The sequence below is a fragment of the Rattus norvegicus genome, chromosome 19 (genome assembly GCF_021556685.1).
Source record: "Rattus norvegicus strain SHRSP/BbbUtx chromosome 19, alternate assembly SHRSP_T2T, whole genome shotgun sequence".
Lineage (NCBI taxonomy): Eukaryota > Metazoa > Chordata > Mammalia > Rodentia > Muridae > Rattus > Rattus norvegicus.
This window is the reverse complement of record NC_141552.1, coordinates 72,507,011-72,519,236: the sequence shown is the minus strand read 5'-3', so window position 1 is coordinate 72,519,236 and position 12,226 is coordinate 72,507,011. Positions and strand designations below refer to the sequence as shown.

Below are 12,226 nucleotides of genomic sequence, written 5' to 3'. Positions count from 1 at the left end.
GACTCACATGTACAGAGTGATGCTATGTCATCTTGCTTCATGAGTTAATAAGTCAATAAAAGTCTAAGTTCTGTGATTGGGCAGTAGACAAAGGTAGGTGGGTTTTCAATTACCTCAGTCAGGGTGGCAGATAGACAAGAGAGAGGAAGAAAGTACACACAAAAGGGGGCAATCACTATGAGAGGAGATGGACCATGAGCAAGTGGCCAGGAGAAACAGCAAGTAATAAGGGATTTATTGAAGGGATGTAAGTTAAAATTAAAAAATATATTTATGAAACTATAAAGATTAAGCACTTATAAAATATTACCTTCAATTTCCTTTTCTATAAGTTCATAAGTTTTCGTTGGTTCAGCTACAACCTCTTTTTCCCTGTTAAAAGAAACATATCTTCATATACATTCAGAGTTAAGTTACATGCTTAAAGAACTGTAATTTACAGACTAGACATATGAAGTTTGTTAATTAAAAGTTAGCATATCAGTTATCTGTCACTCAGTACTAAGATAAATTCTGTCCTATAATAAAAAGCACAAATTCTATAAGTTGTGTATTCCAAGAATGTATCTAAGTACACCAATAACATTTAGAACTAGAATAACTAAAACAAATCAGTAGAAACTGCTAGTACATTATCACTTGGTCTAGAGCTAAGACCACAAGCCCGAGAGTGAGACAACCTGCTCCAAACCTGTAACTATGTGACCTGGAGCCACCTTCTGTGCCTCTCTCTGCTCCAGGGTCCTCATCTGTTAAAACTTACACGTACTAATGCCTTTCTCATAAAGTAGTTACAGGTCTCCCAGGATTTTCTAGAAAAATACCTTGTACAAGAAGACACTTAAATATCAAATATAAATATTAATATGTAGTTCTAAAATATTCCTGCCTACAAGCAAGAAGCTCAAATACATTTATAGAAGCCTCTACACTGGCATATTTTATTATGTACATTATTAAGTAGTGACACAGTAATATTTTCTCCATTCCTGTAAGTCAACAATATATAAAAAGCACATGAAGAGATTGCAAAATGAGTATTATCTTCTTCCCAGTATAAGTAGTTTTTCTTTTAATAATACAAAAGTGCTGTATACATACTTGATGAAAACCAGTATAAGTACAATTCTAGATGTGGTTTGATAACTTTTAAATAAGTATTGAGTTTGCAACTATGACCCATTTGAACAAACTCAGACATACCAGACCCAGAAACACAATGTTCTGTCTCATGTGTGGTTTCTAGCTACAAATCTTCATATGTGAGCAGACAGCGTGGAGTAACAACTAACACGAGAAGAGTCTAAAAGAACCCTAGGCATGGTAGGAAGGGAGTGAGAAGAAATAGCAGGACACAGGTGATATGAAACAGGAAATGAGAAAACACTGAAGGGCTTCAACTAGGGTGGAGGGGCAGGAGGGAAATGCAGATGGAGAAAGACAGATGCAGAACTATTACCCGTAAGATTGTTTGATAAAGCCTCAAGGAATCATTATTTTATATTTATCTAAAATCTTACAAAACTCATATAAGTATATATGTATACACTATCTATCAATCATCTATCAATCATCTATTTATTTAACTACCTTCCAATCTACCTATCAGGAAGTTATGCCACTTGGGTGACAATGATCCCCACAAAACCATCGACTAATGGAGACCCCAGTACCAGGCATGAAAATCACTCGTTTAATAGTTGCTCAGGGTAGTTTGAGTGACTCCTAAAGCAGTAGAGACTGTCTATAGCCTTTGGTTACTTCTTGGAGTTGACGGTAGACACCTATTGCTGAAGAAATGCCATACTGCAGACAGACACAGGTCTCAAATGGTTTGAGCTGCATCTGATCTGAAAGCTTCCTTCTTGCAATCTAGCTTATAGTACCAGAAAATACTTTACAAGCTTCCCAGCAAAAAAGCAATTGAACAGTTGAACCACAACAATGAAAAATATACCAAGATATCTGTAACAATGCAATAATGATATTCACGTGTTGGTAACCAGCAGCTGTCTAACTCAGCATAAAGCCCATTCAACAGTAAGGAAATCAAGCCCTGTCAAAGAACAGCTTTAACATCCAGCAGAACAGAGAGAACCAGAAAAATGGCTGGACTGAAAGCTGGTGGTAATTAACACTCTTAAACTATTCTGGGACCACTCGCACACGCACACGCAGACACACACACACACTCACACACACACTCACACACACACACTCACACACGCACACGTGCGCGCACACACGTGCATGCACACACAAGGACATGCTCATGCATGCTGGATGAAAAGAAAAGAGCTCCACTTCTCTTTTATTTTTCTTTCAGCCATTTATAGCTTCCCAAACAAAAGTTCTCTATGTAAGAAATAATTTGTCTCACAGATGAAATGTTCCACAAGAGGAAGTCACAGCAGAAAAATTGATTACATGGTTTTCTAAACATCTTTATTTTTCATAAGTTCATGGTAAGTTTAAAGTAATAGCCCATGACATAGGTTGATAAGCTTTAAAGGAGTTACAGCAGAATTGTTTACATGTCTTTTCACTAAGAGGCATTTCTGACTACTCATCCCTTATCATTTTTTAAGCTTCATAAGTTCATTATAAATTTAAAGTTGATCATCTCTGCTCCAAATGCAAGGGCACCCACATTCATAAAAGAAACTTTACTAAAGCTCAAAACACACACTAAACCCCACACAATAATAGTGGGAGACATCAACGCTTCACTCTCACCAAAGGACAGGTCACTGAACCAGAAAATAAACAGAGACACAGTGAAACTAATAAAGGTTATGAACCAAATGGATTTAACAGATATCTACAGAGCATTTTATCCTAAAACAAAAGAATATACCTTCTTTTCAGCATCTCATGGTACCTTCTCCAAAATTGACCATATAATTGGTCATACATAAAACAACCCTCAACAGATACAAGAAGATTGAAATAATCCCACGTACCCTATCAGACCACCATGGCCTAAAGCTGGTCTTCAATAAGAGCAAAAGCAACAGAAAACCCACATACATGTAGAAACTGAACAACTCTTTACTCAATGATAATTTGGTCAAGGATGAAATAAAGAAAGCAATTAAAGACTTCTTGGAATTTAATGAAAATGTTGATTCATCATACCCAAACCTAGGGACACAATGAAAGCAGTGCTAAGAGGAAAATTCATGGCACTAAGTGCATTGGTAAAAAAAAAAGGGAGAGATCTTACACTAGCAACTCTTTTTTAAAATTTCTTGTTAATTTTAATGAAATCATTTAAAATATATGACAGATCTATGAAAATGGCTTTTTAAATTACAATTGTTACAAAGACACAAATAGTATATGTGCTCATAAAATATATGAATAAAACCTTCTGAGCTCATTTACAACCTCTCTATATATTATGGAAAAAATAACCATAACCAGTTAAGGCCTCGTTCGCTCAGTAAGCTAATTCTCCAGATCTAAGCAATCATTAATTTCTTGTAGTTATTTTTCTTGGCATGGGACCTAGCAAGACTGCTCCTTCACACATTGCTAATCTTTTACTGTTGTTATTGTTTGGATCTTTTTTACACAGAAATCACATTAAAGAACAATGAGTACAACTTTGCTATTGTTTCTAGGAACTATAATCTCACAGTAGACTTCCCAGACCTATGGCTTAGAACAGTATTACTGTGTCCTCTTGATGATGCTCCATGATCTTTAGATGCAGAAGCTATGTTGAAGATACAGTCAAAGAGATCTGACAATCCATGACTAATTGTTTGCGCTCTGTATTTGACTATTATTTTTTATTTTTTCATTTATAACTTCCCTTTTCTTTTTCTTTCATTGGATATTTTTAAATTTACATTTCAAATGTTATTCCCTTTCCTCGGTTTCTCAGACATAAGCCCCCTATCCCATCCCAGTCCCTTCTTCTATAAGGGTGTTTCCCTCTCCATCCACCCCCCTTCCTGCCCACCGACATTCCCCTACACTGGGGGTTCCAACCTTGGCAGGACCAAGGGCTTCTCCTTCCACTGGTGCCCCAACAAGGCTAACCTCTGCTAAATATGCAGCCGGAACCATGGATACTCCATGCATACTCTTTGGGTAGTGGTTTAGTCCCTGGGATCTCTGGTTGGTTGGCTTTGTTGTTATGGGGTTGCAAGCCCCCTCAGCTCCTTCAATTCTTTCTCTAACTCCTCCAACAGGGATCCTGCTCTCAGTTCAGTGGTTTGCTGCTAGCATTCGCCTCTGTATTTGACATGCTCTGGCTGTGCCTCTCAGGAGACAGCTATATAATAATCCTGTCAGCATGTACTTCTTAGTTTCATCAATCTTATCTAGTTTTGGTGGCTGTATATATATATATATATATATATATATATATATATATATATATATATATATATATATATATATATATGTTGTATACCCATGTGGGGCAGGCCCTGAATGGCCATTCCTTCAGTCTCTGCTCCAAACATGCCACCATATCCCCTCCTATGAGTACTTTTGTTCTTGCCTTTCAAGAAGGAGTGACGCATCTGCACGTTGGTCATCCTTCTTCTTGAGCTTCTGTGGATTGTACCCTGGGTAATTCAAGTTTTTGGGCTAATATCCACTTATCGGTGAGTGCATACTATATGTGTTTTTCTGTGATTGAGTTATCTCATTCAGGATGATATTATCTAGTTCAATCTATATGCCTATAAATTTCATAAAGTCAGTGTTTTTGATAGCTGAGTAGTATTCCATTGTGTAGATGTACCACATTTTCTGTATCCATTCCTCTCTTGAAGGGCATCTGGGTTCTTTCCAGCTTCTGGCTATTATAAATAAGGCTGCTATGAACATAGTGGAGCATGTGTCTTTGTTATATGTTGGAGCATCTTTTGGGTACATGCCCAGGAGAGGTATAGCTGGGTCCTCAGGTAGTGCAATGTCCAATTTTCTGAGGAACCTCCAGAGTGATTTCCAGAATGGTTGTACCAGTCTGCAATCCCACCAACAATGGAGGAGTGTTCCTCTTTCTCCGTATCCTCGCCAGCATCTGCTGTCACCTGAGTTTTTGATCTTAGCCATTCTCACTGGTGTGAGGTGAAATCTCAGGGTTGTTTTGATTTGCATTTCCCTTATGACTAAAGACGTTGAACATTTCTTTAGGTGTTTCTCAGCCATTTGGCATTCCTTAGCTGTGAATTCTTTGTTTAGCTCTGAACCCCATTTTTTAATAGGGTTATTTGTCTCCCTGCGGTCTCACTTCTTGAGTTCTTTGTATATTTTGGATATAAGCCCTCTATCTGTTGTACGATTGATAAAGATCTTTTCCCAATCTGTTGGTTGTCGTTTTGTCCTAACCACAGTGTTCTTTGCCTTACAGAAGCTTTGCAGTTTTATGAGATCCCATTTGTCGATTCTTGATCTTAGAGCATAAGCCAATGGTGTTTTGTTCCGGAAAATTTCCCCAGTGCACATGTGATCGAGATGCTTCCCTAGTTTTTCTTCTATTAGTTTGAGTGTATCTGGTTTTATGTGGAGGTCCTTGATCCACTTGGACTTAAGCTTTGTACAGGGTGATAAGCATGGATCGATCTGCATTCTTCTACATGCTGACCTCCAGTTGAACCAGCACCATTTGCTGAAAATGCTATCTTATTTCCATTTGATGGTTTTGGCTCCTTTGTCAAAAATCAAGTGACCATAGGTGTGTGGGTTCATTTCTGGGTCTTCAATTCTATTCCACTGGTCTATCTGCCTGTCTCTGTACCAATACCATACAGTTTTTATCACTATTGCTCTGTAATACTGCTTGAGGTCAGGGACAGTGATTCCCCCAGAAGTCCATTTATTTTTGAGGATAGTTTTAGCTATCCTGGGGTTTTTGTTATTGCCAATGAATTTGCGAATTGTTCTTTTTAACTGTGTGAATAATTGGGTTGGAATTTTGATGGAATTTTGATTTGTTTGAGTTAATTTTATACCCAGCCACTTTGCTGAAGTTGTTTATCAGGCTTAGTAGTTCTCTGGTGGAACTTCTCTGGGGTCACTTAAGTACACTATCATATCATCTACAAATAGTGATATTTTGACTTCTTTCTTTCCGATCTGGATCCCTTTGACCTCCTTTTGTTGTCTGATTGCTCTGGCTAGGAGTTCAAGGACTATATTGAATAAATAGGGAGAGAGTGGGCAGCCTTGTCTAGTCCCTGATTTTAGTGCGATTGCTTCAAGTTTCTCTCCATTTAGTTTAATATTAGCTACTGGTTTGCTGTATATGGTTTTTACTATGTTTAGGTATGGGCCTTGAATTCCTATTCTTTCCAGGCCTTTTACCATGAAGGGGTGTTGAATTTTGTCAAATGCTTTCTCAGCATCTAATGAAATGATCATGTGGCTTTGTTCTTTCAGTTGTTTATATAGTGGATTATGTTGATGGTTTTCCGTATATTAAACCATCCCTGCATGCCTGGGATGAAGCCTACTTGATCATGGTGGATGATTTTTTTGATGTGCTCTTGTATTTGGTTTACAAGAATTTTATTGAGTATTTGCGTCGATATTCATAAGGGAAATTGGCCTGAAGTTCTCTTTGTTTGTTGGGTCTTTGTGTGGTTTAGGTATAAGAGTAACTGTGGCTTCATAGAAGGAATTCGGTAGCGCTCCATCTGTTTCAACTTTGTGGAATAGTTTGGATAGTATCGGTGTGAGGTCTTCTATGAAGGTCTCATAAAATTCTGCACTAAACCCATCTGGAACTGGGCTTTTTGGTTGGGAGAACTTTAATGACTGCTTCTATTTCTTTAGGAGTTATGGGGTTGTTTAACTGGTTTATCTGTTCCTGATTTAACTTCGGTACCTGGTATCTGTCTAGGAAATTGTCCATTTCCTGCAGATTTTCAAGTTTTGTTGAATATAGGCTTTTTAGTAGGATCTGATGATTTTTTTTTTCTTTTCTTTTTTCGGAGCTGGGGACTGAACCCAGGGCCTTGTGCTTGCTAGTCAAGCGCTCTACCACCAGTGAGCTAAATCCCCAACCCCCTGATGATTTTTTGAATTTCCTCTGATTCTGTAGTCATGTCTCCCTTTTCATTTCGGATTTTGTTAATTTGGACACACTCTCTGTGTCCTCTTGTTAGTCTGGCTAAGGGTTTATCTATCTTGTTGATTTTCTCAAAGAATCAACTTTTGGTTCTGTTGATTCTTTGTATATAGTCCTTTTTGTTTCTACTTGGTTGATTTCAGCTCCGAGTTTGACTATTTCCTGCATTCTACTCCTCCTGGGTGTATTTGCTTCTTTTTTGTTCTAGAGCTTTTAGGTGTGCTGTCAAGCTGCTGACATATGATCTTTCCCGTTTCTTTCTGCAGGCACTCAGCGCTATGAGTTTTCCTCTTAGCACAGCTTTCACTGTGTCCCATAAGTTTGGGTATGTTGTACCTTCATTTCCATTAAATTCTAATAAGTCTTTAATTTCTTTATTTCTTCCTTGACAAAGTTATCATTGAGTAGAACATTGTTCAACTTCCATGTATATGTGGACATTCTTTCCTAATTGTTGTTATTGAAGACCAGCCTTAGTCGGTGGTGGTCTGATAGGATGCATGGGACTATTTCTATCTTCCTGTATCTGTTGAGGCCTGTTTTGCGACTGACTATATGGTCAATTTTGGAGAAGGTGCCATAAGGTCCTGAGAAGATAAATCCTTTCTTTTTAGGATGGAATGTTCTATAAGTATCTGTTAAGTCCATTTGGTTCATAACGTGTTAGTTTCTCTATGTCTCTGTTTAATTTCTGTTTCCATGATCTGTCCATTGATGAGAGTGGGGTGTTGAAATCTCCTACTATTATTGTGTGAGGTGCGATCTGTGCTTTGAGCTTTAGTAAGGTTTCTTTTATGTATATAGTTGCCCTCGTATTTGTGTGCTTCTCTTCTTTTGGTTTTGATGCAAAAATATTACTTTCTTGCTTTTTCTAAGGTGTAGCTTGCCTCCTTGTGTTGGGCCTTACCATTTCTTATCCTTTGTAGGGCTGGATTTGTAGAAAGTTATTGTGTAAATTTGGTTTTGCCCTGGAACATCTTGGTTTCTCCCTCTATGTTAATTGACTGTTTTGCTGGATACAGTAACCTGGGCTGGCATTTGTGTTCTCTTACGGTTTGTATGGCATCTGCCCAGGATCTTCTGGCTTTCATAGTCTCTGGTGAGAAATCTGGTGTAATTCTGATAGGTCTGCCTTTATATGTCACTTGACCTTTTTCCCTTACTGCTTTTATTATTCTTTCTTTGTTTTGTGCATTTGGTGTTTTGACTATTATGTGATGGGAGGATTTTCTTTTCTGGTTCAATCTATTTAGAGTTCTGTAGGATCCTTGTATGTTTATAGGTATCTCTTTCTTTAGGTTAGGGAAGTTTTCTTTTATGATTTTGCTGAAGATATTTATTGGCCCTTTAAGTTGGGAGTCTTCACTTTCTTCTATACCTATTATCCTTAGGTTTGATCTTCTCATTGTGTCCTGGATTTCCTATATGTTTAGAGCTAGGAGCTTTTCCCATTTTGCATTATCTTTGACAGTTGTGTCGATGTTTTCTATGGTATCTTCTGCTCCTGAGTTTCTCTCTTCAATGTTTTGTATTCTATTGGTGATGCTCGCATTTTTGACTCCTGATCTCTTCCCTAGGTTTTCTATCTCCAGGGTTGTCTCCCTTTGTTCTTCCTTTATTGTTTCTATTTCCATTTTTAACTCCTGGACGATTTTGTTCATTTCCTTCTCCTGTTAATTTTTTTCCCAGTAGTTCTTTAAGGGATTTTTGTGTTTCCTCTTTAAGGCTTCTAGTTGTTTACTTGTGTTGTCCTGCATTTCCTTAAGGGAGTTATTTATGAACTTCTTAAAGTCTTCCATCATCATGATAAAATGTGATTTTATATCTAGATTTTGCTTTTCTGGTGTGTTTGGATATCCATTGTTTGCTTTGGTGGGTGAATTGCCCTCTGATGATACCAAGTAGTCTTGGTTTCTGTTTTTTCAGTTCTTGCACTTGCCTTTTGCCATTAAGTTATTTCTGGTGTTAGATTGTCTTTCTGTTTCTGATGGTAGCTTGACCCTCCTGTGGGCCTCTGTGTCACCACTCCTGGAGACCTGTTTTCCTGTTTTCTTTCAGCCAGTTATGGGAACAGAGTGTTCTGCTCTCAGGGATATAGTTGCTCCTGGCGGCTGCCTTTCAGCTCTCTGTGAGGGCAGCAACCAGAAGGGTCCTGCCCTTACTGCTCCTAGACCCCTGTGCTCAGGGGTCACAGATGGCGCTTGCTAACTACATTCTAAATCTTATCTTTATACTCATAGATAAATATAACTATACTTCTTGTGAAAGAAGCCATTTTTAATAGCAAATGGAAACCATCACAGTAATCCACAAGTGGACAAAATGTGTAGATCAACAGATCATGGGCAGCCTATCCCCAACAGATACATCTGCATTGTAGCTCTTGCATCAATTGCTCAAAGAACTTCTCAGGAAAGGGGGTGGAAAGATTGCAAGAACCATAATAGCTGGAAGTCTGCTGTGAAACAGTGTATCCTAGAAATGGCTGCATAAACAAGACTGGAGAACAAGGGCAATAACAACAGACATGCTAATGTGGAAGGTGGAAATGTTTGCAGGGTCCCACCCTTAGACAAAGAATTACAATTTTTGACTGCTCAGAAAAGAGATAAACCCCCTTTATTAGCTGTCCAATGAGAAATGGTCAGTCCTGAAATTCTGTGTAGACAAAAACAAACTCAGCAGGTTGTAATTAAGAATTTGTGCATACATATACATACACATATATATGCGTGTAAAAATAATAAAGGGAAAGAGGCTATTAACTTGAGGGGGTGCATGGGAGGGTTTCTCAGAGGGACTGGAGGGAAGAAAGGGGGATGTGATTTAATTCTATTTTAATTAAAGTATTTTTAAAGTACTCAGAAACAAAATTATAATCCAGATGTTTTAAAGATAGGACTATCCAACAGAAGTTTTAAATAATATCTATGTACAACTATTGAGTACTTAAAATGTGTTTAGTATCACCAAAAAGCCAATTTGCTTTACTAAATTGATTTTGAATCGCCACATGTGACGATTGTCCACTGCACCAAACGACACCATCTTACACACTATTAAAACTTTAAATCAGAAAAACTGTAACTAAGCATTCAGATACCGTTTAGAAGTTCTTTGTAAAGGAGTAACATTCATTTAGTTTACATCTGATTTTAATTCAATTAATTATTATAATTCACTCACGGCTCTTTAGACTTCTCAGACACCTTACGCTCCCTTAGGCGATTTCTAATTTCTTCAAATTTATGTAAGAGCTTCGCAATTTGTGTAATGCCCAATTTGACGAACTTATCTGATGGAATATCTCTTTGTAAATTACTTTGGTCTTTACTTATCTAAAGTAGAAAAAATAATCAGTTACTAAATATCCATTTTAATCTCATGCCTTAAGAGCATTTCATTATTTTCTTTATCAATTTGAATAAGTTTATCAAATCAGAATAATTCTGAACCATCACTGAAGCTACCTTGGAAACTATTCTTTCATGCTTAAGGGAATACATATATTCTATCACAAAGCAGAATTGAAAGTCTTCACAGAGACCAGTTATTCTAATCTAGTTTTTAAAGTATTTAAAAATCCAAAATGCAAAAGATATCATTAAAGAACAGAATACAGTTTGAAAAAAATCAATATAGTTTTATGTCTTCTTATATTACAGACAATTTTTAAAAACAGGAGAAATTTTAAGTTGATAAATTCCCACCACTTTTATGTAAATTAGCAAAAAATGAATGAAGTTTACATTATTCTTCAGGAGGAAAAATGATTTAACAAATCTGTTCTTTCCTGGATTCATACAGAAAACTCATTTGCATATTACTGATAAACATTTTGCTACCAAATAATTATTTTTCAACCTAAATCAAAATATTACTTTATAATCAATGATTACGGACATCATTATTGAAACAGTTGATTTATACATATTTTACACTGATTTTCAAATGAGTCAAATATTTACTAATATAATTAACAGTTAAGAAGTTATATTTTACCTCCTCCATTTGGTTGACTTGTTGCTGAAACCACTTCATAGAAAAAAAAGGAGAAAGTTAATGAACATGTGTCTGTGACCCTGTATCTGCCAAGCACCAGTCCTAACTCACATGCATCACACAGGGTTCAGAAGTGGGTAGAGTAACATACAACTGTGAGATAAACTTAAAAATATCTAGCAGCAACCAGGGAATGCTGTGATCTCAAAACCTAGATCATCTTTGCTTGATATGCATTCTTCTTTTTACTTTTAGTTACTTTAAGCTGCAATGAATTGAAATACATACCTTGTAAAGAGACTCTAAAATCTGGAAAACAAAGTTTTAGAAAATATATTTAAAGATAAAATAAGTATCATGTAATACTTATAATTTACAATAATAAATTTGCTAAAATTACTGTGATTCATAAATCTGTAGTTCCAAAGTTATAAAAATTTAGTGGTTATGGAGTTTGGTCATCTTGAATATACAACTACATCCAGAATTAAAAAAAATAGTTTTTCACTCCCTATGACTATTTTGAGAAATCCCCAAATGATTCACATCTAATATTTTGTTCATGAAAAGAAGTTTCCAGAAGAGAGTCATGCCTGTGTTATATATTGTAGAAGAGGGTTTTAACTGATTGAAACATAAATGACAGTTGAGATGTGCAATTTCAGAGGGAAATCACCTTGGGCTATCTCAGCCTCCAAATTGCCATTTATTGTCCACCTCTGTGTGACCTAATGTTCTTGTGATTATTAGATCAATCAGTTTCCAATGTACAGACAAGATCCATAAATTCCAGCACCTGAAACGCTAAGAATATATCAGTTAGCATCTGAGGGCTACAGCAGAGATTTCCCCACTGTGCCATAATCTGCCAACCTGATTTTCCTAGAAGAGTATTTGAAAATTGCTTGATTTATAATTTTCTTTGTTCTGTTAGTATAAAAAGTTCATGCATTATTCCAAGACTGTTTTTGAGGCCATTGTAAATATTGTTCTCCTGTTTTCTTTCTATGTATGTTTGTCATTTGTATACAAGACAACAAGCTACTGATTTCAGTGTCTAAATTTTGTGTCCATTTATTTTACTGAACATATTTATGAGTAGAGGTTTATTGATGGAATGCATGGTTTTTT

General features: G+C 36.6%; 1 protein-coding gene across 13 annotated transcripts in view; it reads right to left on the bottom strand.

Moving 5' to 3' along the window:
* Window positions 1–12,226, bottom strand: part of Ccdc7b (coiled-coil domain containing 7B) — a 73,462-nt gene that overhangs the window by 35,115 nt on the left and 26,121 nt on the right. For 6 of the 13 annotated variants that reach the window (XM_087596679.1, XM_087596682.1, XM_087596686.1 and 3 more), the window contains 3 exons: window positions 11,096–11,128; window positions 10,280–10,431; window positions 311–372 (listed from right to left, as the gene is read on the bottom strand). In XM_087596679.1, coding sequence (XP_087452805.1) covers window positions 311–372; window positions 10,280–10,431; window positions 11,096–11,128 — 247 coding nt within the window. Of the gene's footprint in view, window positions 1–310; window positions 373–10,279; window positions 10,432–11,095; window positions 11,129–11,383; window positions 11,405–12,226 lie in introns of all 13 variants that reach the window. The other 7 variants (XM_087596676.1, XM_087596678.1, XM_087596677.1 and 4 more) reach the window with 2 other exon arrangements.